The sequence below is a fragment of the Anser cygnoides genome, chromosome 1, assembly GCF_040182565.1.
Source record: "Anser cygnoides isolate HZ-2024a breed goose chromosome 1, Taihu_goose_T2T_genome, whole genome shotgun sequence".
In the NCBI taxonomy this organism is placed as follows: domain Eukaryota; kingdom Metazoa; phylum Chordata; class Aves; order Anseriformes; family Anatidae; genus Anser; species Anser cygnoides.
In genome coordinates, this window is record NC_089873.1 from 141,480,916 (window position 1) to 141,503,665 (window position 22,750).

The 22,750-nt window shown below is 38.2% G+C and overlaps 1 protein-coding gene across 5 annotated transcripts in view; it reads left to right on the forward strand.

The window, feature by feature from the left end:
* UBE3A (ubiquitin protein ligase E3A) overlaps window positions 1–22,750 on the forward strand; it is a 50,121-nt gene that overhangs the window by 15,556 nt on the left and 11,815 nt on the right. For 4 of the 5 annotated variants that reach the window (XM_048048149.2, XM_048048148.2, XM_048048147.2 and 1 more), the window contains 3 exons: window positions 3,313–3,357; window positions 12,414–12,724; window positions 16,347–17,602. In XM_048048149.2, coding sequence (XP_047904106.1) covers window positions 3,313–3,357; window positions 12,414–12,724; window positions 16,347–17,602 — 1,612 coding nt within the window. Of the gene's footprint in view, window positions 1–418; window positions 485–3,312; window positions 3,358–12,413; window positions 12,725–16,346; window positions 17,603–22,750 lie in introns of all 5 variants that reach the window. The other variant, XM_048048150.2, reaches the window with a different exon arrangement.

Consider the following 22,750-nt stretch of genomic DNA (forward strand, 5'->3'; position numbering starts at 1 on the left):
GTAAGAATGAAGAATATTGTGTTTTTTCTAAGGGTCATTATTAGAATAATATTTATTTTGTATGTTTAATTTTGTATTACTTGAAGTTAATTCTATAAATAATACTCAAGTATATTGTTTATTTAAGATAAGTCAGCTGGCAAAGTTGACCTACACTTTTTTACTTAGAGTAATTTCAAAGCTCACTTGGTTTCTTCCTCCCTGCTTTTTAAATTGCAAGCGTGGTGGTGCTCCATCGTTCTCCTCTTAAGAGCAAAACCATCACTTAAAAGTCTCTAGTGACTTTTACCATCACATTAAAATTCTGTATAAATTGTTTAACGTATTTACCTAAGCAATTTGTTCTGTTGTTTTTAAGTCGTCCAGGAGGATTGATGAAAAATTTGTAGACTTGCATACCTTTACTTTTCTCTCCTAGGGAGTTACAGTGGAGGTAAAAGGAGGGGCTTGCAGAATGGAGAAGTTGCTCCCTGTGTTGTTGGAAGTGAGCCACCATTTGAATTCGCTAGCTCATACTGCAGTATTCAGATTAGATGGTGTCTCGTGATCGGTTTCTACCATCTAAGTCAAAGCTGAAATTTTTAAGAGCATTTGCTCTGAGATTTTTCTCTGGAGAGAACTTTTTTCAGATTTTAAGCGTGATGAAAGGACATCTTGTACTATATAGTTGTTTTACAGTACTGTTGCCTGCTTAGAGGAATAACAAGGTATCTTGTTTGTAAATAATTACTACAAAACAGCTTCTCAACAGATGAGTACAATTCCTGTAATTAGATTGATCTTCCATGTTGTTTTAATGAATATTGAAAGATCATCTTATTTGGTGCTTACATTGTCATTTGAAACCTCTTAAAATCCAGTTACTGCGTGGATTAATATTTCTGCAACTCATTTTTACAGTAATCTGCTCGTGTTACAGAAAATGAGAATCTGAAGGAATTTGAGCCTTTTTTTTTTTTGTAGAACCACTTATTTCAGAGGACAAAACCTTTTTTTTTTTTTTTTTAAGTCAACTATGTTTTGTTTTTTTTTTTTCCTGAACTTCCCTGGAACTTTTTCTCATAGATTATACATAAATCATAAGGGTAGGAAAGGATCGTAAATATACTGATAGCTGTGTTTACATGTCTGTACTGCAGACTACCAGCTACTTTTTTGTATATTTAGATGTCAAATTGATCTTTATCTGTAATTTTTCATATTGCTATGTTTTTTTAAAGTCTCAGAGTGACTAATACTCGACTTCGTTAACACCACTATTTCACTTGTACTTTCATAGCAATTTAAAGCATTGCTCTTATCCAAAGCTTTACTGCGTTGCATTCCGTGTGAGTAAAACAAAGGTAGCAGCTGCCTCAAACTTCCAAGGTGTTTCTGTGCCAAGATTTCTGACGCCATGGATGTCAATAGAGGAGTTAGCCAGTATGAATATAAAGACTTTCTGTCAATCCTCAGGTTGTATGGCTTCAAGCACTTACATGTATAGGTGAATAATTAGGAAAAAAACCTGAGGTTCTTTCCTCTCTGTTAAGTATTTGGGGACTTGATTTGTTCACTGGAGTCAAAGGGGAAATGCAACTTCCATTTGTTTTCCCGTTGAGCATTATTTTTTCCAGCAGCTGTTTTGTCAGTCCTGAACTTCAATGAGTAAGGTAAAGATCACTTGGAGGCAATAAGCAGATCATGTTTTGAGACTGGGTAGCTTTTGTTATTTTTTTTGAGCTAGAAGGTATTTGCATTTTAAGCACGAATGTAAACCTAGTTGGATAGTAAGTTCGGAGTTCCATCCCTAGGGTCAGTTGAATTTTATAACTTAGTGAAATGTAAACAAATAACTTCCTGTGTTCTGCATCATCTGTCACTGCACAGTATCCAGTCAGCCTAGGAATTTTAATTCGTCTACCAGGAATGCTTTCTAGGCACCCAGTCTGTTAGTATAGTACAGTTTGGTAAAATCTAGGAAGTTACTGAGATCTGGTATGTCAGTAAAGGAGCTACAGTTTCAGTAGAAAACTGCGAGAACGTTCCAGGCTTTGATAGCATGTCATGAGGTAATGCAATGAAATTTAGGATCAGCAGAAGTGCTTCAAGCTATGGCAGAATAGCATTTAAAATAGCATGGGTGGCCATGTAGTAAATCTAGCAAAACTAAATTGCTGTGAACAAAGGCTATTCTAGTAAAACTATGGGAAAGCCTGCTTAGCTGTGCTAACCAGAGTCCCCTAACAAACTTGGTCAAAACCTCCAAAGTGAGCTCTATTTGCAGATGTTAGCTCATTTCTGTTTAGAGAAAGCTCTGTAGTGGAAGACACTTTAGTTCATGTAAGCTTCAGAGTTTTGCTGTGATGGCTGTGCTGTGTTTCTGCTCTCACACAATATGTTCAATTTAACAGTTCTGGTCAACTGTACCAAAGTCTGTATCACAGTGAAAGTTGGGTACGGTTCACGATACAACTTCAAGGCAGCTTAAGGTGATTGAAGTTAAAAACTGCTGCTTTTGTACTGCCTTATTTCTTGGCTAAGAAGTCTCATCTGGCTTCAAACTCGCTGGGTAGGGGGAAGCCCAGAAGACAGGAAAAAATTAATGCCTAAAAAATAAATTAACTTCCTGAATCAGTGCTGGCATAATGAAGAAGATGGGAATAAGAAGGAGCCAAGCAGCTGTAATTTAGCCGACTTAAGTTAATATAGAACTGTACCCTTTAAATAACTCTCTAAATTAAGTTAAAGCGATAGGCAAGCTGCACAGAACTGCTGCTTGTGTTCAAAAACGTCAGGCAATAACACCTAATTCTCAGTATTACCGGTGGATCCATTGGTTGGAATAAATAGAAAACTGGCTGTAGCTCTTCTGCTCTGTGAAATTATGTGCATAAATCTGAGTAATGAGACATGAAATTTGTTTAGAGATTGTTGAGACCTACTTCTGACCTGCTGTAGCTGTATCCTAGAATCCAACTGTTGGTCACTGATAAACTTTGAGTATACACTTGGCTTACAGAAATGGTTATGAAGAATTACCCCAGCACTGGTGCACCATGCAGCCTGAATAGAGAGATACTGCCGGCAGAAGTCTCCTCTTGCTGCTGTTGCATAAGCTGTGGGGAAAAACACTGTCCTTTGGCTTAATTGTGTTCTCAGATTTATGTTAAAAACTGTCTTCTAGAGTTTGGTCACGAGTTAAATGTACAAGTGCACAAAAGCTGATGCTTTTTAATTACAAAATAATTATCACTTTGCATTTCTAACTCTTTGTACTGTAACGATTTAAAGTAACAAAGAGTGCTTAAGACTTTGTATCTGTATTTGCAGATCACCAGGAGAACCTCACTCTGAAAACATTGAAACTAGCCGAATGTAAGTACATGAGTAGATGAGTTTGGTGTATCTCGTGTGAAAATGTTTTGAACATGTAGCAGTTACTCTTGCACCTGCATAAAAAAAAAAGGCAGAAGCTAAGTAGAACTATGGAATCACCTTAGAAAATTTCAAACTAATATTTTGCTATAAAAAAAAAATTCAAGTCTCTGTAGAAACTGATTGTTTTTTTTGAGTGAATAGGTTGAAGGGAAAGTGCGGAGGTTTAATTTAATGTGAACCAGTAGATGGTAGCATAATACAGTGTCAATAATCTTCAGGCCTATATTCAGATTTGACAGTAGGGGTGTGATTTCTACCTGCTACTTGCTAACATCATGCATGGGTTTGAAGACAGCTCAGTACTAAAAGCATAATACCTGCTAGTATCTATTTTGGCAGATGGATTGCTGAACTAAGAAAAAAAAAGTCTGATGTGATTTGGCAAATTTATAAAATAGGTATTCCTAGAAACAGCAAACTAACTTCCTTTCACTAAGCGGTATTCATATAGCATCATGCTAGCAGTTTGGAACCTTGTTTTGATCTGTCTTCATTAGTCCAAAGGCCAAGATTAACTAGAAGGAAGATTATATTAGGCTGAAATGTTCATTTCTATTTCAAATTAAAAAGAGTTGTGGGAATGAGGAGACCATTTTTTAAAAAAAAAGTTACTTGAGGCTTTATTCTTATGTAAGTTAGCAAATGAAGATTCTTTTCTAGCTATTCAAACCATCCTGTCCTAGAATTCAAATAGAAAAACCGCAAGCTTTGCTCTTGTGGCTTAGAACAGAAGTTCCAAAATAATAGAGGGAGTGTATCCCAGTTGCTAGGGTACTGTCCTAGACTTCAAAAGATCTGGGTTCGTTTGTCTTCTGTGACCATAAACAAATTGACTGTTTCCTTCCCTCCCTCACCTCAGGAGGTCTAGTATTTTACACACCACGGGCTGGATGCCAGTTTCAGGAGTTGTCTTGCAGGCTAGGGATGTGGTCTGAATGGCTCAAGGACTCCCCTGCTGCAGCTGCCCAACTTGTGGAGGGGCAAAGCTGAGGTGAGCAGCTCCACGTTGGACTGCATGCCTAACAGCTGAAGAGGAAGCAAGGAACACTTCCCCGTGGGTTTTTAGGGATTCACTGGAGCAAAGTATCTTCTTGTGTTAGGAGTATTTCTCCTGGGATGGCGAGTTTGCTCACTCACTCATGCCATCAGCACCAGAAGCGCTCTCAGGTGATTTCTTAAGGGTACAGGTTGCAGAGATTCTGTCCTGAGAGGTGCCTGGCTACCACTACATGGCACATGTTAGAGGTTGCAGGGTAAAAACCCTGCCATGCTCTCTCCTGCGTAGCAGCCTATTTTACTTTTCCTGGAGCAAGCTCAGTTATGTTTCTCTGTAGTCAATTGTGTGGAATCAGGCTGTACTCTGGCTGTAATCTGCTCTGGATATTGTAAATTGGACTGCTGCTTTTCACCCTTTGTAAGGACAGATACATCAGGTAACAAGGACCTTGACAGGTGTGAAGTGAAGACTGCTTAAAGACCTATGATAAATCAGAAGGAAAAGCCAATACAACTGTTTTCCCTTCTAGCAGTTTGACAATTTATGCGTGTTCTCCTTAAAACTGAAGCTGAAAAATTAGCATCTGCAGTAGCAGGCTTTTCTGTGAAAGCTGATTTGTTTTTTGATGCTGACTGATGATAGGAGTTGCTCTACATAGGTTTTATGTATCTCTCTAAAATATATGCTAGCCAGTCAAACTGTAGGGATCGTGTGTTTTGACTGGTAGTTACATGGTATTAATACATGGTATGCTTGCAAAAGGAAATTTTGTAAAACTGTAGGACAATGTGATGTGTACATCACCAATGAAGAATTTCTGCAATCCCGCTGCATAGTTGCTCTCACCACATAAGGTGAAATAGCATGCTGGGTAACAGAGTTTGACCTGCAAGCCTCCTGTGCAGCTAAAATACTGGCTATGTTATTAACGTGCATATAATTCATTAGTAAACTCGGGGACTTACGCAAGTGTTTTGTTATTTGCACAATGAATGTTTAAGTTGTTTTGCTCTGGTTGGCTGATATAATTGCTTTATTTGTTCCTGTCTTGCGTTGCAAAGCTCCATACCAAGAGCATAGTCACATGTTTCACATGTTAATTAAAGGACAATAAAATTTGACTCTTTTGGACTCCGCAACATTCTTCCATGGATAAGAGTCTTAGTTATCCCAAGCTTTTCAAGTTCTGCCTCTATTCCTGATGAACAAAAATCATAGTGCAAGCTCAGTTAGGAGTGTTTTTTTTCCTTAAGCATTCATTCAAGTCCTTGAATTTTCAAGATGAGCACCTTCTCCTGTCTGCTCCTGCCACAGGACTGCAATAATTTCTGGCATTGATTGGTGCAGCTTTCTAAAAACCCGTTTAGAACTAATTTACAGAATTTGCCATCAAAAACTTGAAGACCCTTATAAGTTCATGTACTTTCCCTCTGCTTATTGTGTTTTGTCACATATCATATTGTTTAACCCCACCCATCCCCATTTAGAGTGTTGCTACAGTTCCATTTGGTGCGTAGCTATCTCACTTTGGAGTAGATTTCATAGCTGGTTTGTTTCCCTTCAAAGAATGGCAACAGGAAAATTCTGCAGCAGCCTTCAAAAATATGCCAGAAAAATAATTTACAGCCATTGCAAATATATACAGTGACTATGTAAGTATTAGTGATTCATCATACCTAGTGCCTAATGTCTGAAATTATTTTCCTCGTAGCTGAAACCACAGGTGGATTTGCATAAACTGGAGCTTTCTAATCCAGAGATGCTGGACTGTTCTTAAACTGGAAGTTAGGGTCTTTAGGTCTTCTGATCCCGTGTTATTTGCAGCCAGTGTCTGCATGACCACAGGCACTGTTTTAGGACAGTGTGGGATGGAATGAACACACAGTAAAAGAATGCTACCATGGGAACCGAACTCATTGCAAACTCTAGAACTTTTTTTTTTTTAACTTGAAAACAGAGTTGTGGGATTGTCCATTTCCTGTACTAGGCCTCTTTCCTTCAAGCTGTACAAGGGGAGTCCATGGTGATCACAGTTTAGGTCCCTTCTCTGCTGGTTGGTCTTAGATGTCAGTCAGTCCTCTTCTTATATCAATACTTCCGTCTAAAATTGTTTGTCTCGTGTATCAGGCAGGCTTGCTACGGGAACGCAGCAGTGGCCCAGAAGGAGACAATGAGAACCAGTGTCACCAAGTTACTGTCTTTATATGTTTTATTAGCAGCACTGCAATGAGATCCAACCTCTTTTGTTCGTTAGGGCTGAAGAATACAGTGTGTAAACTTCATAACTGACAAATTTCAGTACAATTCAACATGAAGTTTAATCTGTTTAGCTTGAGTGTCGGGACTTCTTTAATCAAGGGAGATCAACACAAAACATAGTAAATATGTGTCTTGCTTAATATTTAATAAAATATTGCTTGTTGGTTTTTGTCCTGAACATTACACAGACTGAAGGGTTCTTGCAAGTATGTGAAGTTACTGTTGTCTCAGTTCTTTCCAATAAAGACAAAGCTGGCCTTTTTGTGACCTCACAGCCAGTGCAGAGTATTAGTGCTTGGGACTCCTTAACTTAAAATAGAATTTGGAGAACTGCAGAAATGTTCTGTGCAGTTAGACGTGTCCTTAGGAGTTTAACAGCTGATAACAAGTCTGTACTTTTAGCTTCAATAACAAATCTGTTCAAAGAGAGTAAAACGTTGTAAGCTTATAGTTAGTCATAAACTTAACTATAAAAAAAAAAAAGTAACTTGAATTACTGCTGGAATATAGTTGAGTATGTTTATGGGCTTTTATATGAAAGCTGCATTCCTCCCTGCCTTTTCAAAAGACATTAATTCTGTAAACCTGAGCATAGCATTTTAAACACAGTAAAGTGTCGTGATATGCCTGTAGTTGTTACTTACATATGTTGATTGATTACAATAATCGTTTAATAACTGATTTGGAGGGAAAGGATTATTACCTTCTGGTCTGAAATGTTTAGCAAAAAATAAATAAAAATCAGGCACTTCTCCTGATATTGCTTGGGTTGAAAAGCCAGGATGCAACTGATACATTACTCATCTCTAAATTTATTGACTAATTGAATGTTGGAATGCTTTTTTAAGAAGGACAGATAGGAACCAGGATATGAAACCAGTTAGTCTGTGGCATGATGTTATCTCTGTAGAGTCCTAGAGCTAATACTCAGCAGAGGAAAGGGCAGTAATGAAGGGTGCTTTCCTAATAGGACTGCAACAGGGTAATTTGTCTGTGAGACAAGATTAAGAGATACATGCTGACCACATTCTTGACTCCATCTCTCTAGCTGTCTTTCTGCATTGCTTCATGAAGCCAGGATGACTTCTGTTCTCAGGCTCGCCCTTCTTGAGGGAGTGCTGTATCAGACTGCCAGCATACAACGTTCATGGAGGCACAGTGGAACCAGAAGGCGTGGTGGGGAGGGAGGACCCTTGGTTGACCAGTATGGTCCCAGGGGAGTCATTGTCTGCACCTAGTCACTGGGGTTCGCTGCCTGAGGCACGCCACACTGGGAGGATCAGGGTTTGGAAACGTGAGCTCCGTGTGTGTGTTTGCAGGCCTACATTAGCTGGGATGGCAGTGGCTGAGGCAGACAAAAGGTGTTATAACATCGGTGGAGCCAAGGGGCATTGCGCTGCTCCAGCTCTGGGTAGAACATCAGGCACTTCAGTGTGCACGGCCCCATCAAAGGGGGCTTTGTGGGCAGTGCTCTTACTAGAAACTTCCCTCCAAGCGTCGCCATTATTATGCTTATGAAACAGAGGAAGGAAAACAGCATGCAAAGTTTAAAACAAAATCTCAAAAAGCAATATTTAAATTCGCATGTAGGTGAGTTTGTTGTGTTGTTTTTTTGACTGCTTTTCATCTGATGGTGATCTTATTTCCAAAGTGTAGTATAATTGTTGCAGCTAAGTAAGTTTGCTTATGCTTCTGTCTGTTTAAGCATACACTGAAAGTTGTTTTGCTATTAGTATCAAAAAGAATTGTTTGTCTTCCAGGTAGAAAAATGTCTTAACAAATTTGTCTCTGGTTTTCGTGCGTTAGTTTATTTTTCTTTTTTTCTTTCCCATCAAGGAAGACAACAGTTTATGAATACTTTGGTACTTCTGAATTCTTAATTGTTTTGTTAAGACAAGCTGTTGTAGATTCCCATTTATTAATATTGGACATATTAGAGCAATTTGAGGCTTTGGTGTATTAATAAACTTAAAATTGTGTTCCAGGCAATAGCTGTTTGGAAACAACATTCCATGGTGATATTTCCAGAGAAATATAAAACCTTCATAGCTGTTTATTAAATGTAGGTAAGCTTGAAGCGAAGATTATTTTATGCAGATATCTTTAACGTCAGGCAAGTTTTAAAACTTGGGTGGAAATTCTTTGCTTTGTAGGCAGACTTTAAAATAAGTTCTTCACATTTTTGTAAAATTCCTTAAATGTTTAAACTCCTGACTTTCTCTGTTGCAAGTGTTTTTTTTTTAATGTAATATTTTTCTTTATTATTTTGATAGTTGAAAAAGGCAAATCAGGTTCTGTGGTGTTGAAGCTTTTGAAGCAGCACATTCGATTCCTTGTTTTGTATATGCTTTAGGCATCCGAAAGAAGGGACTAGAAAATGAGACTTAAGGGGGGTGTCTGAGGGAATTGGGGTTGTTTAGTCTGGAGAAAAGGAGGCTGAGGGGAGGGGAGAGCTCCTTGCTGAAAGGAGCTACCTGAAAGGAGGTTGCCCCAAGGAGGGTGTCAGTCTCTTTTCTCAGGTGACAGGTGATAGCACACAAGGAAATGGTCTCAAGTTGCTCCAGGGGAGGTTTAGACTGGACATTAGGAAGAAATTCTTCACGGAAAGGGTGGTTAGGTATTGGAACAGGCAGGGAAGTTGTGCAGTCTCCATCTGTGGGGACATTTAAGAGACGTGTGGATATGGCACTAAGGGACACTAGTTAGTTACAGGACTCAGTAGGTCAGATTAATGGCTGGATTTGGTGATCTTTTTCAGCCTAAATGATTCTGTAATTCATAGTGTGCTTTCGCCTATGTATCCAGAAAGTCCAGTGGTGCAAGTCTCTAGTGCTAGCTACTCCACAGATTCTGCAGCATTCCAATTACAAATGCAAAGTAACTTATCTGGCTGTTTATTAAAGAACAATTAAAAAGCCTAGGGCATTCTTCTTTTTTTTTTTTTTTTGAGTACTGTAAAGGTAAGTCAGGGAACACTAATTTTTAAAATGGGAAATGAGCTTGTGGAAATGTCGGGCTTTGGGGAAGGAAGAAGAGAGAGAATAGTGGGCTCCTCTTGCCCTCGCTTAAGTCGTGTCTTGCTTAAGAAGGCCCGCTGTTCAGGAAGTTATCCTTAAGTCAATTTATGAAATCCTTTTTTGTCACGATGTATGTGGAAACAAAAAATTGAATCCATTAGGAGTTAGCTGTTAGAGACAACTCTAAGCTTAGCTTTGTCTCTTAACATCTTGGATATGACCTGATTAAAGTGCAGTGTTTAATATTATTGCTATTAATGTAATCAGTGTTTATACACTGAAAATAACTTCATTCAAACTGGATGTTACATGACTAGAAGGGTGTGCATGCTGCTTTAACAACTTGTCCAGCTTGAAAATGTAAGTTCTCTCTTTTTAGGGAATTAGTCAGCTTTTCACAATGTATTTAACCTGAATAACAACTCCAGCTGCATTAGGTAAAAAACATATATGCACACACGTATTGTTTCTCATAAGCCTCTCTGTGGCATTCATAGCTGTATTACTCAGGTCAGAAAACAAATTATGGCAAAGAACTTGTAATCTACGTGTAGACTGCAATGGAGAAATAAGACGGAAGGAAACTGTGATGAGGAAGGATAAAGCTTGAAAAGAGGATGTGTGTATGAAATGACTGCCATTCTATATGTGCTGTGGAAAATATGCTCAGTGAGAGAGGAAAATTAGAGCAGTGAGCTTCAACTCGAGTTGGAAGGAATTTTCATGAAGGTGTCATGGTAATGCATAGGAGGGACTGCAAGAGGAGTAGAGAGCATGTTGGTGAGTCAGGTGGCCATATCTCAGGTGTAAGAATTCAATATTAATTAAGAAAGCCTCTCGTGTGTTAACATTCATATGCTTACAAATTATATTTTACCCTTTAAATTTGAAGGTCTGGAATGATTCAAAGTCAAGAATGATCAAAGCATGAAATCTCAGCATTCAATAATAAATGTCTAAAGTTGCATACTGGTCTAAGCTGTATGGAAGACTATTTTTAAAAACTTCTAAAAGCTAAAATATTAAAGGGAAGATTTTTTAAAAAAAAAATCACTTCTCTGTGTGTATGTGTATACCTACATGTACACACACAAGAGGCTGCTGTTCTGAAGACCATGTATATAAAAACTGGAAAAGGCTAGAACTCTTTTCCTTGGATCAAAATACAGCTATTCCCTGTTTGTACAGAAGTGGTTTTGACGGTATTGATGGTGCTGCTTTACTTGTTATGGTCTTCCAACTATGTCTTGGGGTGTCAGGGAAACCTTTCTGCTTTTTTTGCCTTGGAACTCACTAGGGCATTCAGAAAGTTCTGTAGACGTTAGGGTAATAATTTTCTTTGTAAGAAATATTTTCTTTCTTCTCTTTCACCTTTATGGATCACGTGATTGTAGAGAAGGTACAAGGGTGCTATTGCTGAATAATTTACACCTCAATAGTCACTTTCAGAACTTGAGGACACTTTTCTTTCTGAAGCCGCTGCATTGAAACTCTGATACTTGACCAGCCCATACTATCAGCTAAGTGCAGCAAATGCTGAGTAGTACCAGTAGGTCTGGTGCTTCAGTTCTGAAGTATTTGTTTTATGGAGAATCTGTGTGCATCAACTTGTGGAAGAAAAGCAACTTCAAGTTAATTATCACAATTTCTGATTAATATCTTGCTTCCCATTTTTATAGCACTGTATCGTTAAAGCTGGATAAAAAGCCTATGTATTAGACCTATGTAAAATGTTTGAAATGTTTTTTCGTAGCTGAATAACTAGCTTTCTTAAGTGAATTGAAAATTCTGGAGGTTTATTTCAAAAATATGGGGAAACATGTTGTTCTTGGTGCTGCATGCAGCTTTTTCTGTCCTAATTGCCAGCAGCTTTCAGGTGGTTTATTTACCATTTGTATGTTTTTATAGAAGTCTGACTTCAGTAACTGACCAGTTAGATTTTTGTGTGTCTGTGTAGTACTAAGCATATTGAGTGGTATACAGATACAGTTGTAATTTTTCAAAATACGAAGTTGCTGTATGTTACTGTGGGAGAAAGGGGAGGATTTGGCAAATAGCTCTTTGAGAACTGTATACCTTATTAGGCTGAGGTTATTCAGCCCTGAGCTCATCTTTAATCATTGTTTTGTCAGCAGTTTAATTAACCAAGCAACACTTTTCCTACTGATTTAAATAGACTAAATATCAGATAACCCAGTCATCTGGAATCTTGTTTTTAAAAAAAGTCCTAGTTTTTTTTTTTTAGAGTTTACATCCTATTGGTGTAGTATTAATAAATGCCTGGATCGTTTGTTTGTTGTGCAGCTTCCCTCTCAGTGGCAACTGTACCTCAGTACTATGCATCAAAGACGTGATCACCTGTAGATCTGGTTCTGTTTTACGTGCAGCCCTGCTTTGCATCTACACTGCTCTATTTTTGTTGTCAATTGAGATTGTGTCCACTGTAACACTAGAGTGTAAAGCTGAAAAGTATGCATAAAGAGGATTTACCTTTCGTTTGCATAGGACCTATAAATCAAGTTGTGTGTTAAATACACTTGCGTTTGTCAAGATAAGTCCTACATTTAAAAAACAAAAAAAATCTCCTGATGTTCCCTCTGATTCAGAAATCTTGTGTTTCAGTGCCTGACTAATCTCTGCCTTGCTGATGCTTTTTGAATGAGCTTCGTATGTGAAAGCTCTACTAATCCTTGTACTTACTGTTTGAATGTTTGCTACAGGAAGCGAGCAGCTGCAAAGCATCTAATAGAGCGCTACTACCACCAGTTAACTGAGGGCTGTGGAAATGAAGCCTGCACGAATGAATTTTGTGCTTCCTGTCCAACTTTTCTCCGTATGGATAACAATGCAGCAGCCATTAAGGCCCTCGAGCTTTATAAGATTAATGCAAAACTCTGTGATCCTCATCCCTCCAAGAAAGGAACGAGCTCAGCTTACCTAGAAAACAATTCCAAAGGTGCCCATAACAATTCCTGCACTGACAGAAAAATGAACAAGAAGGAAATGCAAGGCCCAAGAGATGACTTTAAAGGTAAGATGTCATTTTAGATTCTTCCTAAAATAGAACACATTTAATATGTGCAAGTATAAGTCTTCAGATGTCAGCATGGTGGTGTTCTTTTGATTCCTTAAATAAAATATAGTGTTTGGCTTTCAAATATTTTACTATAGATTCTATAAAGTGGCTGGGTTACTGCTGAACACTGATTCCAAATCTGGATCTTCACTACATCTCTCTTAAAATTCATATGTATTCTGAGATTACTGTTTCTACAAACATGGAGGTTTTTAAGTGCTGTTGTATGCCTATTTTAGCTCAGTTAATTTGCCTAGTTTTGTAACTGCCCTGGAGTTAATGGGTTGTAAAATTTGTTTTTTGACGAATTCCAGTTTCTGTGTTAAGAAACATAAGATGAACAAAATGATACAATGGATAATAAATAGGCTTGAACAGTGGATTTATTTGGAAGAGGAAATAGAACTAATAAAACCTTGTGACTGTCCACTGGAGGTTTGTTTTGGACTATCAGTGGCTTTAACACGTACCCTTCTCATGATCTAAACTTAACCCTTATTGCAAAGCTCTGTCTTTGCCAAATGTCAAACCTTCCAATTATGATGACCAGACATATTTGCAAAGGAAGTTGTTGAAGGAAGCACTAGAGAAAGAGACCACTGCATAAGATGACGTCTTGATTGTTACCCAAAAACAGACATTTAAAAAAAAAATGCATCTACCAAGTGAAAAAAGTTAAAATATTTAAGCCAGAGTGGGGAAGAGAAATACAATTCTGTACATCTTTTCAGACTTATTTTTAGGTTTTTTTAAACTCTGCTAGCAGGAGTCTGCAAAAATCAGTTTAATTGTGACTGAAATCTGTGATGCAAAAAGAAATCCCAAGCTAACTGAAATTAGAGCTATTAACTGCTGTGCAGACTTTAAATGTTGTAGTAAATGGTTTGAGCACAGAAGTTTAGATTCATTCATTTTTGCTAAAGAAAGTAAAACCATTTACAGCAAAGAATTAAAAAGGCCTGCAGAATCAGCAGTGAAATGTAGCTCTGTTATAGGAGACCTGAGATGCTCCAGTCAATACTAGCATTAGTTTGTTCTTCAGCTGATGTAAGCATGTGTCCCCAAATTATTTATGATCTGAGTAAGCAAAGAAGCAAACAGTAGGGAGGGGAAAAGGGAGCCAGTGTGGTGTTAGACTGGCCTGAGAGGCATTAGGTCTGTTCTCTGACTTTTAGTTTTGTGTGTTTCTGATGGAGATGTACGCAGGATTTTTGTTCATCTACCCCACCCTGCCATCCTCTCTCCAGATGCAGATATGTAAGAGTCTTTGCGCTCTATTTCCAGAGGCGCTATGTTGTCTAAAGCAATGACTCAGATCTCATGTATTGTAGAGTCACAAGTGTTGACCTGTCTTTGTAGCTGTATGGTCAGAGCATGAATGCGTTGTTAAATACCATATGGGACTCTTATTTACCTGGGGAAAGGAATCACATCTAAGGAATCGAGCACTCTAGATTCCTATTCTAAATTACTGGAATCACTGCTAAAGCTTGATTTCACGTGTGAGGATGTCATGGGGTAGCATTAGAGCAAGGTTGGAGAGGAACCGTTTACTTACTGGATCACTTAGTGTAGTAGAAAGATCAAGAGAAGGTGTGTAAAAGCTCACAGTCAAATGTCAGTTAAAACTGACTTCAGTAGAAAGGAACCTTCAGTTATGTGTGGCTTACTCTGCAGATGATCAGTATTGGATACAGACATATAAGATGTTGATCACTGCTACAAAGTAAAATGGGACAGGCCCTTAGAGCAGCTCAGTTGGAGTGTCGTCACAGGATATGACTTAAAGCTGTTACAAAACTGCTTATGGTAATACTAAATATTTTAGCAGGAAATAGCAGGTGGTTTCCTATTTAAATATTACGTATCTGTTTAAAAAATTTTTAAAAAAATGGAAAATTGTATTGAAAGCATGGGAATTTAAAATGTGTTATTAAACTGTCAACTTTATTGATAATTTCTGTGCTATAAGTAACTTCCACGCAGTGGAGTCAGTGAACTTGAGAGTGTAGTCCTTGTTTTGAGGAGCTATGGCACAGAACAATCTGTATCAGCAGTTAAATTTATTTTAGGCAGGTTTGCTGCTTGCATACGCATGGCAACAGATAAAAATAGGAGATGTACTAGGACTGAATCCCTTCATAATATTTTCAGTGCTGTTGTTTAGCAGGACAGATTTCAGTTTTGAAGCTTTTCCCACTGTCTTCATATTTGTTGGAAGTCAATCTCAGTAGCATGACATAAGCTTAATCTTTCCCATGTTACATGTGCTCTAAGAATGATTTTGGGTCTCTGCAAAAATCAATAAATTGTCTCTCTGCCTGATTTAGTTTGTATTTTTAACTTAATGATTGCTTGGGATGAATGTTAAGGTAGGTAATCCCATTTCAAAATATTTAAACATATACTGTATATAAGTATATATATTAAGGTGATAGTTACTACTTTCTTCAGAGGTAGTTATACTGGTGGTGTTGATGGATACAGTGATGTGATGCATGTCCTCAGCTCTGCAGAGATGCTATTACACAGATTTGGTTTTCATTTCTATGTGCCAGTTTGGAAGAATCTGAATGTTTAAACTAGATTGGCTTTTCAGTACCTGATCATGTTTGGCGGTTATCCTACTGTAAGTCATCACCTGATGCACATACATTTGTGGGTACTGCTTGAGAAATAGCAGAGAAAACTACATAATGCTTTTTCCTTCTCTTAATAAAGAGGAAGGAAGATTCAGGTTAGCAAATGGATCCCCAAAGGAGCTATTGCACTTGGAGTGGGGGGAACAGGTACTTGGAGCCCATGCTGCTGTTGTGTGTAAACCAGCTTGATCATCTGAATAGCAAGTTGATGAGTGTGCTCCAGTGAAGCCTAGCGTACAGAGAAGTAACTCACCTACCCAACTGTGTGTGTAATTTAGAAGGCAGCATAAATTTCTAAACATGTATTGTGTTTTTTAAATGATTTTCAGGTACGTTTTTTTTATATATATATATATATATATATATATACACACGCACATACTGCAGAAAACATTAGAAATAGAAATAAACAAGAAATCATATATACAACAAAACGAATTGGTGAATCTTTTCAAGATCTGTTTTTAAGAAGTGGGGAAGTATGTGGATTAAATAAGTGTTATGAAAAAAAGTTGATAGTTTAGTTCAGATAGTTTAATGACTTGTCTGTTAGCTGTGCAGTATTGTTACTGTCTTAACAGACTTTCAAAGCTTAACATCTTACTGATTGCCCTAGTTGCTCTTGGTTAGACAATATAGCACAATTAAATGTGACCAAATGTAGTCAATCAAAAGACAGCAAAACAATTTTACTGTCACAGTATGTTCTCTGATTCGCATCCACAAATGAAATATTACACAAAAGAATTGTGAAAGAAATCATGATTCTTCATGCTATTGAAATCGAAATATGTTTTGAATTTATCAAGCACTGATGCTGTTTTTTGTAAAGTGTGTTAATAATATGATATACATATTTCATGAGTAGAGCAGATAAATACCTTATATTTTTAAATTTTATCTTAATACAATTAAAATATTTCATCTCTTTGTAGATGTGACTTTTCTAACAGAAGACAAGATATATGAAATTCTTGAACTATGTCGAGAGAAAGAGGATTATTCCCCTTTAATCCGGGTGATTGGGAGAGTATTTTCTAGTGCTGAAGCATTGGTACAGAGTTTCCGAAAAGCCAAGCAGCACACGAAGGAGGAGCTCAAGTCCCTTCAAGGAAAGGATGAAGACAAAGATGAAGACGAAAAGGAAAAAGCTGCCTGTTCAGCTGCTGCTATGGAAGAAGATTCAGGCGCATCGTCATCTTCATCATCAAGAATAGGTGATAACACACAGGGAGACAATAACCTCCAAAAATTAGGCCCCGATGAAGTGTCTGTAGATATTGAAGCAGTCAGGCGGGTCTATGATAGATTACTTTCTAATGAAAAAATAGAAACTGCCTTTTTAAATGCACTTGTGTACTTGTCACCTAATGTGGAATGTGACTTGACTTACCATAATGTGTACTCTCGGGATCCTAACTATCTGAATTTGTTTATAATCGTTATGGAGAATGGCAATCTTCATAGCCCTGAATACCTGGAAATGGCTCTGCCGTTGTTTTGCAAAGCAATGAGCAAGCTACCCCTTGCAGCTCAAGCAAAACTGGTCAGATTGTGGTCTAAGTATAGAGCAGACCAAATTCGGAGAATGATGGAGACATTTCAGCAGCTTATTACTTACAAAGTCATAAGCAACGAGTTCAATAGTCGTAACCTAGTGAATGATGATGATGCTGTTGTTGCTGCTTCAAAGTGCTTGAAAATGGTTTACTATGCAAATGTAGTAGGAGGGGATGTGGATACAGATCATAATGAAGAGGAAGATGAAGAACCCATCCCAGAATCAAGTGAACTAACTCTTCAAGAGCTGTTGGGTGAGGAAAGAAGAAATAAAAAAGGTCCTCGAGTGGACCCTCTGGAAACTGAACTGGGTGTTAAAACTATAGATTGCAGAAAACCACTTATTCCTTTTGAAGAATTTATTAACGAACCACTGAATGATGTTCTAGAAATGGACAAAGACTACACTTTCTTCAAAGTAGAAACGGAAAACAAATTCTCTTTTATGACTTGTCCCTTCATATTGAATGCTGTTACCAAGAACCTGGGATTGTATTATGACAATAGAATCCGGATGTACAGTGAACGACGCATAACTGTGCTCTACAGCTTAGTTCAAGGACAGCAGCTCAACCCGTACTTGCGACTTAAAGTGAGACGTGATCACATCATCGACGATGCACTTGTCCGGGTAAGTCCTGCGGCAGCGACATGGAGCTTTGGTTGGTTGGGTTTGGCTAGCACAAACTGCGCAGGCTTCGACTAACTGGAAAGGACCGTGTGTGGATCCGGTGTTTTACGTACTAGATTTCCTCTGCAAGAATCTCATATGGCTTTACTATATTAAGTTTGAATTCTGAGCGTGTTGCTGGAGACTTGCGTGGTCAGCAGAACCAGTTTTGCTCAGAGCACTTGCATCAAAGAGTTCTTGACCCTCATTAACAGGTTCTGTGCTGTTACACATCTTAATGCAGAGGGTGGCCAAATTCTGTTTCAGTGCCTTATTTTCTGTGTCCTCTGCGCTGGATCATCTTTTGATGATATTTTTTTTTTCAGATGGAAGTTTGAATTAAAGCCTTTCCTTTCAGTTGTGTACTGTTCTTGTGACTTGTGATCTTCTAGGTGTAAAGCGTGTGGAGTGACTACTTGATAAGTAGAACTTCGCTTCCCTAAGCCTTGTTGGTATTTGGTGCAAATAATGACTGAGAAAGGGGGAAGTAAGACCTGTTAGTACTTGAGAACTGTGAGAGCAGCCTGTTTCTGAATATGCTGGCTTCTTAAGGTAAAACTTAAAAATCCTTGTTCACACCTTTTTTGAAGATGGGAGTTGTGCAGAATACAAACTATGAAGAATATTTCACACAAACTTCTTTTTTCATAAATAGGTCCCTTAATTTCAGGACTTTTCTTCCTTTTTTTTTTGCTTAAAGCTGTTATTTTTCAGAAGCTCATTTTTCTGTGTTCTGTTAAAAGCACAACAGTCCTTGCAAACTTTTAAACTTTGATTTTAAAGCATGTCGCTAAAGAGCCAGACAAGGATGTGTATTTGGAGAGAGTCTGGGGACAGTATGATTTGCTTCTCAACCCAATAGCTGCTTCTGTTTAACTGCTATTGAAGGTCAGTTTTGAGAACCCTAAATAAGCTTCCACACTGATTTTTCAGTGTACATCTGCATTTTCTGATGAGTTAGCTGCTTCATGCAAATTGCTAATATTATCAGTTAGCATGCAAAACTTCTGTCTCAAGTACCAACAGGTGTGTTAGGGATTTGCAGTGCAGAAGTGGCTTGTCTGTAAGCCCAGTTATTGTATCAGGCAAGTGAAAAAATACTGTTGTAAGATTAAGCCTTCCTGTGTACCAGTTTTCTGATTTAAAAATGCTCTTTGTAGTTTCACTCTCTCTGGAGCTTACAGTTGTGCCCTGTTAGGTTTTGTCACCTTGAAGTAATGAGGTTTTTCATTGATGCTCTTCAGCTTTGAGATAGGTAAATATTGGAGAAGAGGGAATACTGTCTCTTCAGGAGAGGATGGACTGAAACAGGATGAGAGCTAGTTTTGGGGAGATGTTCTCTTAAAGTCAGTTTGAGGAGAGAGGAAGCAGACCCTCCTCATGCTGATGATAGGAAAGAAAATCTGTAAACATGTAAAGGTATCCATCTACATACTGCTCCCTGCTTTAGGGAGTTGAAACCTTTGAGGACAAAAGATGCTTAGTGTTGATTAGAAAGCTCGTGGGCAACATCAAGGTGGTGCAGTTGCTACATCTCAGCGGGGCCACAGCAGACATCACTGCACACTCTTGGTCTGCTGGAAACTTAGGTAATTTAAATCACTTGAAACTCAAGCAAATGAATTTAAATTGCAATGCATGTGCAGCAGCCCTGGCACAGCCCAGCAGTCTACAAATACATGCCTGGGCAGTTGCCATGGATCCTCTTACGGATGTTAATTTCAGCTGTCAGAACATGTTAAATTATGGTAATCTGACTCTGTCAAAAACCAAAGGAGAGTAAGAATTTTCGACTGTTTATTCTGAGATGAAGAAATAGAGAAAAATACAGTGGTTCTAAATTCAAGCCATCTGAGCTGTGGTGTTAGTGAAAGCAAGTGGAGCCCAGGCACTTCTCAAAAGCGGAAAATGGATTATCCTCAAGATGAAGGAAGACTCGCCCTCCTAGTTGGAGGAAGGGAGAAATGCATGCCATTCAAACACGTGCATCAAGGTACCCATTGTGAAATGATGTGGACTGAGGAAAAAATGTGTTGATAAAACTACCAATTGATACAGAAGTCACCTTTTATCTATTAATGTGTTTTAGTTGACAATAAGGTATTAGTGCTCAAGGAAGAGATTTAAAATGTTTCTGAGGAAGCATTGAGAAAGGAGGGAATGAAACAATACAATGTCTCTGTTTACCATGTGCTTATATCTCTTCTGCATTTTTTTCCTATTTTAATATCAAAGGATATAATGGAAATTCGGTAATTTGTGGTCTCTTCAGAGAGATGATGAAGTCCTCTTAAAGGAAGAAAGATGACAGGACATAAAAGAATGATGTAAATCTGCTGGTAGCAGGACAAGTGTAGTCAGGGAAATACATCCACACTGCTGTCTTTGCACTTAATTCGGCAGCTGCCTGACTGATCACTTTCAGAATTGCATGCTGCTGTTATAAGCACTTCCTATAATAAATTCAGAACACAAATCTGTTTCCACTTCCGAATTGGCATGAAATGGGTTAGGACAGTCCTCAGTATTACGTCCCAATCATAAGTGACTTCCTCTGCCTCTGACTGCAGTCGCAGTTGGAACTGTAGGTCAAAGACAGGCTTGATGCTGTTAGCGATGGCTGCAGTTTTGGGTATGATGTCGATGATGACCCCCTTCGGAAGGGTCTCACTGAAAAATATTAGAAAAAAATTGTCAAGATAAGTCTTCAATCATAAAAGCATAGTCTTAAACCTGTTCAGTGACAAAACAGTTTCTAATCATGCTTAAATTACAGGTAAGAAATACAATTTCTGGTATTTTACCCTTGCATTGCTTTTTTTGCTCATGGGGTTTTTATTTAGTGAAATTGTTCGTATGAATTCTTATAGACCTGTTTAAATTGTAAGTAATTTTATGCTCATGTCAGTAGACTGGTGTTTTTAGAAAATATTTACTGCAGACTTTGTTTGGCTATATGTGGAATTCCTTGGACAATTTCACGATGAAGGCGTTCTCAGAAATATTGATTAAAGTGAGGTTGAGATGATCTTACTCATGTTTTCTTTATCAGTACTGGATATTTTTAAAGCAAATACATCAGTCAGCTTTCATAATTCATATTAGCAAATGGACTGAGTGCAGGTCTTTGCTAATTAGTCAGGCTGGTTTTGCCTTCATATTTAATATTTAAACTTCTGGAGTTCATTGTGTACATCTTGCTTTTTGGGCTTCATTAAAACAAATACGAACATTGAACGTTTTTAATCATGGTAGGGTTATTTTCCTAGAATTTGAAGTAATGCCTTTTAAGTACTTGTTTAAAGCTGCTTTTTTAATAAGAAAGCTGTAGTTCTCCCTGGAATTAATACATGTAAGCAAAAACTTCATTTATAAATTCAATGTTCAATTTCTTTGCACGTATGAAACTTATTTTTCTGATTTTTTTTTATTGAAATGGACTCAATGAAACAGTAAGTATATAATACAAAGAAAGGCTGTATGCTTAGCTGTATGTACGTTATTCTGAAAAGTCCTCAGAGGGGAAATGGTGAAGTGTTAGTCCTCACTTTTATTACAGGGCTCTTACACTTGGGAGTTGGCAGCTCAGTTTGCAGTGCTAGAAAGCAGCTGACATGTCCTCTTGTGTCTAATGGGTTTCTTTCAAGAGGTTTTCTGGACTACAACCGAGCCACATTAGGTGGATGTGGTGGTAATGAAAGGTTTGGTTTATCCTTAAATCCCCTCTTCTGCCTTTTCATCCCCAAGCAGCTCTTTCTTTCATCCCCTTCCTCTGAGTTGACTCTCTTATTTTGCACAGATTACGTGGATTTATCCTCAGGTAGCAGTAATGGAAAGGGTGTGAGTTACGACATGTGAGTTCCCTAAGTGGAAAATGTGATGGGTTCCTCCAGCAGGATCTGGCTGGTACGTGCTTGCAAACTAGAAATTCACTCTGACAAATTTGGTGTTGAATTCAGGCAGCTGGCAGGCAGCCAGCCTCTTCTAGGTGCAAATGACTCTGCTAAATGCATCCGTGAGCGAAAGCTCCTATGTGACAACTCAAGCCAGTGTGCAGATTCTCACGGGATGCTAAAACCAAGCACTCCGGGAGCTTTAACATGTTCTTTGAGACTAAGCTGGTTTTTGTATGTGTTCAGCTGAAAGTCTCAGCCCTTAGCGTGCCCTGGTTGTGTGCAGACTGCGTACATCAGTACAGCCAGATGTAAGCTCCGCTGGCAAGCATATGTATGAACCATGAAATGCAGCTTGAGAGGCTGCTCCTTTGTCACTTCTTAAGTATTACTCGCATGCAGTTCTGCACGTGCACAAAGTGTACTGACTGACATATGTCATGATGTGCCTCTGGTGCTTTGAACCTTAGAGTAGTTGTAGTCACTTTTACCATCTAGCATGAAAAGTATTCCTGCCACTGTTTCTGAACTCGTGTGTTACATGCTGGAGCTTCAGGCTTTCTGATTTTTCACTGAACAGATTATTTCAGTTACTGTCAGTTTTAAGATGATGCCCGAACTCTGGCATTACATTAGGGTTTTAAATACTGTCTTCTGTCTTCCGGTGGACTGTTTCCTATCTTTCAGGGAAACACAGTGCTGTTCTGTAAACAACGTAAATCATACGGTCTGCTATGTTGTAGCACACTAACATATTTAAGCCAACAAAATACATTTATTTGTCTATCATGTGTCAACTTTTTAGCCTTTCAATTTGTAGATACTCGGTTTTTGATGGTTATGCTTCAGACAGTTACACAGATACTTTCTAGGAAATTGCTGGAAAATACAGTGACTTTATCTGCGTGGCCAAACCACCATGACAGAAGACATCAGCTTCTAAAACTTTGGGAATTCCCATGCACGCAGATTGGGTTTATCCAGCTGTATCTGTGTTGGCATGGCCGAGAGAGCTCTGTTTGTTTAAAAAAATATTTTAAGCTGAAGTTCATACTTGCTTGCTATGGAAGCACTGCAGTTCTACTAAATTACAGTGCCTCTACTATTGTGACAGTGTTTTCTAACGAGTTTCATTTATTTTCTTGTTAAGTGTCAGTTGAGAGAGGTGGATATTCAAAGGAGCAGCTAAATCTGTAACTTTCAGTTGAGCAGCTTA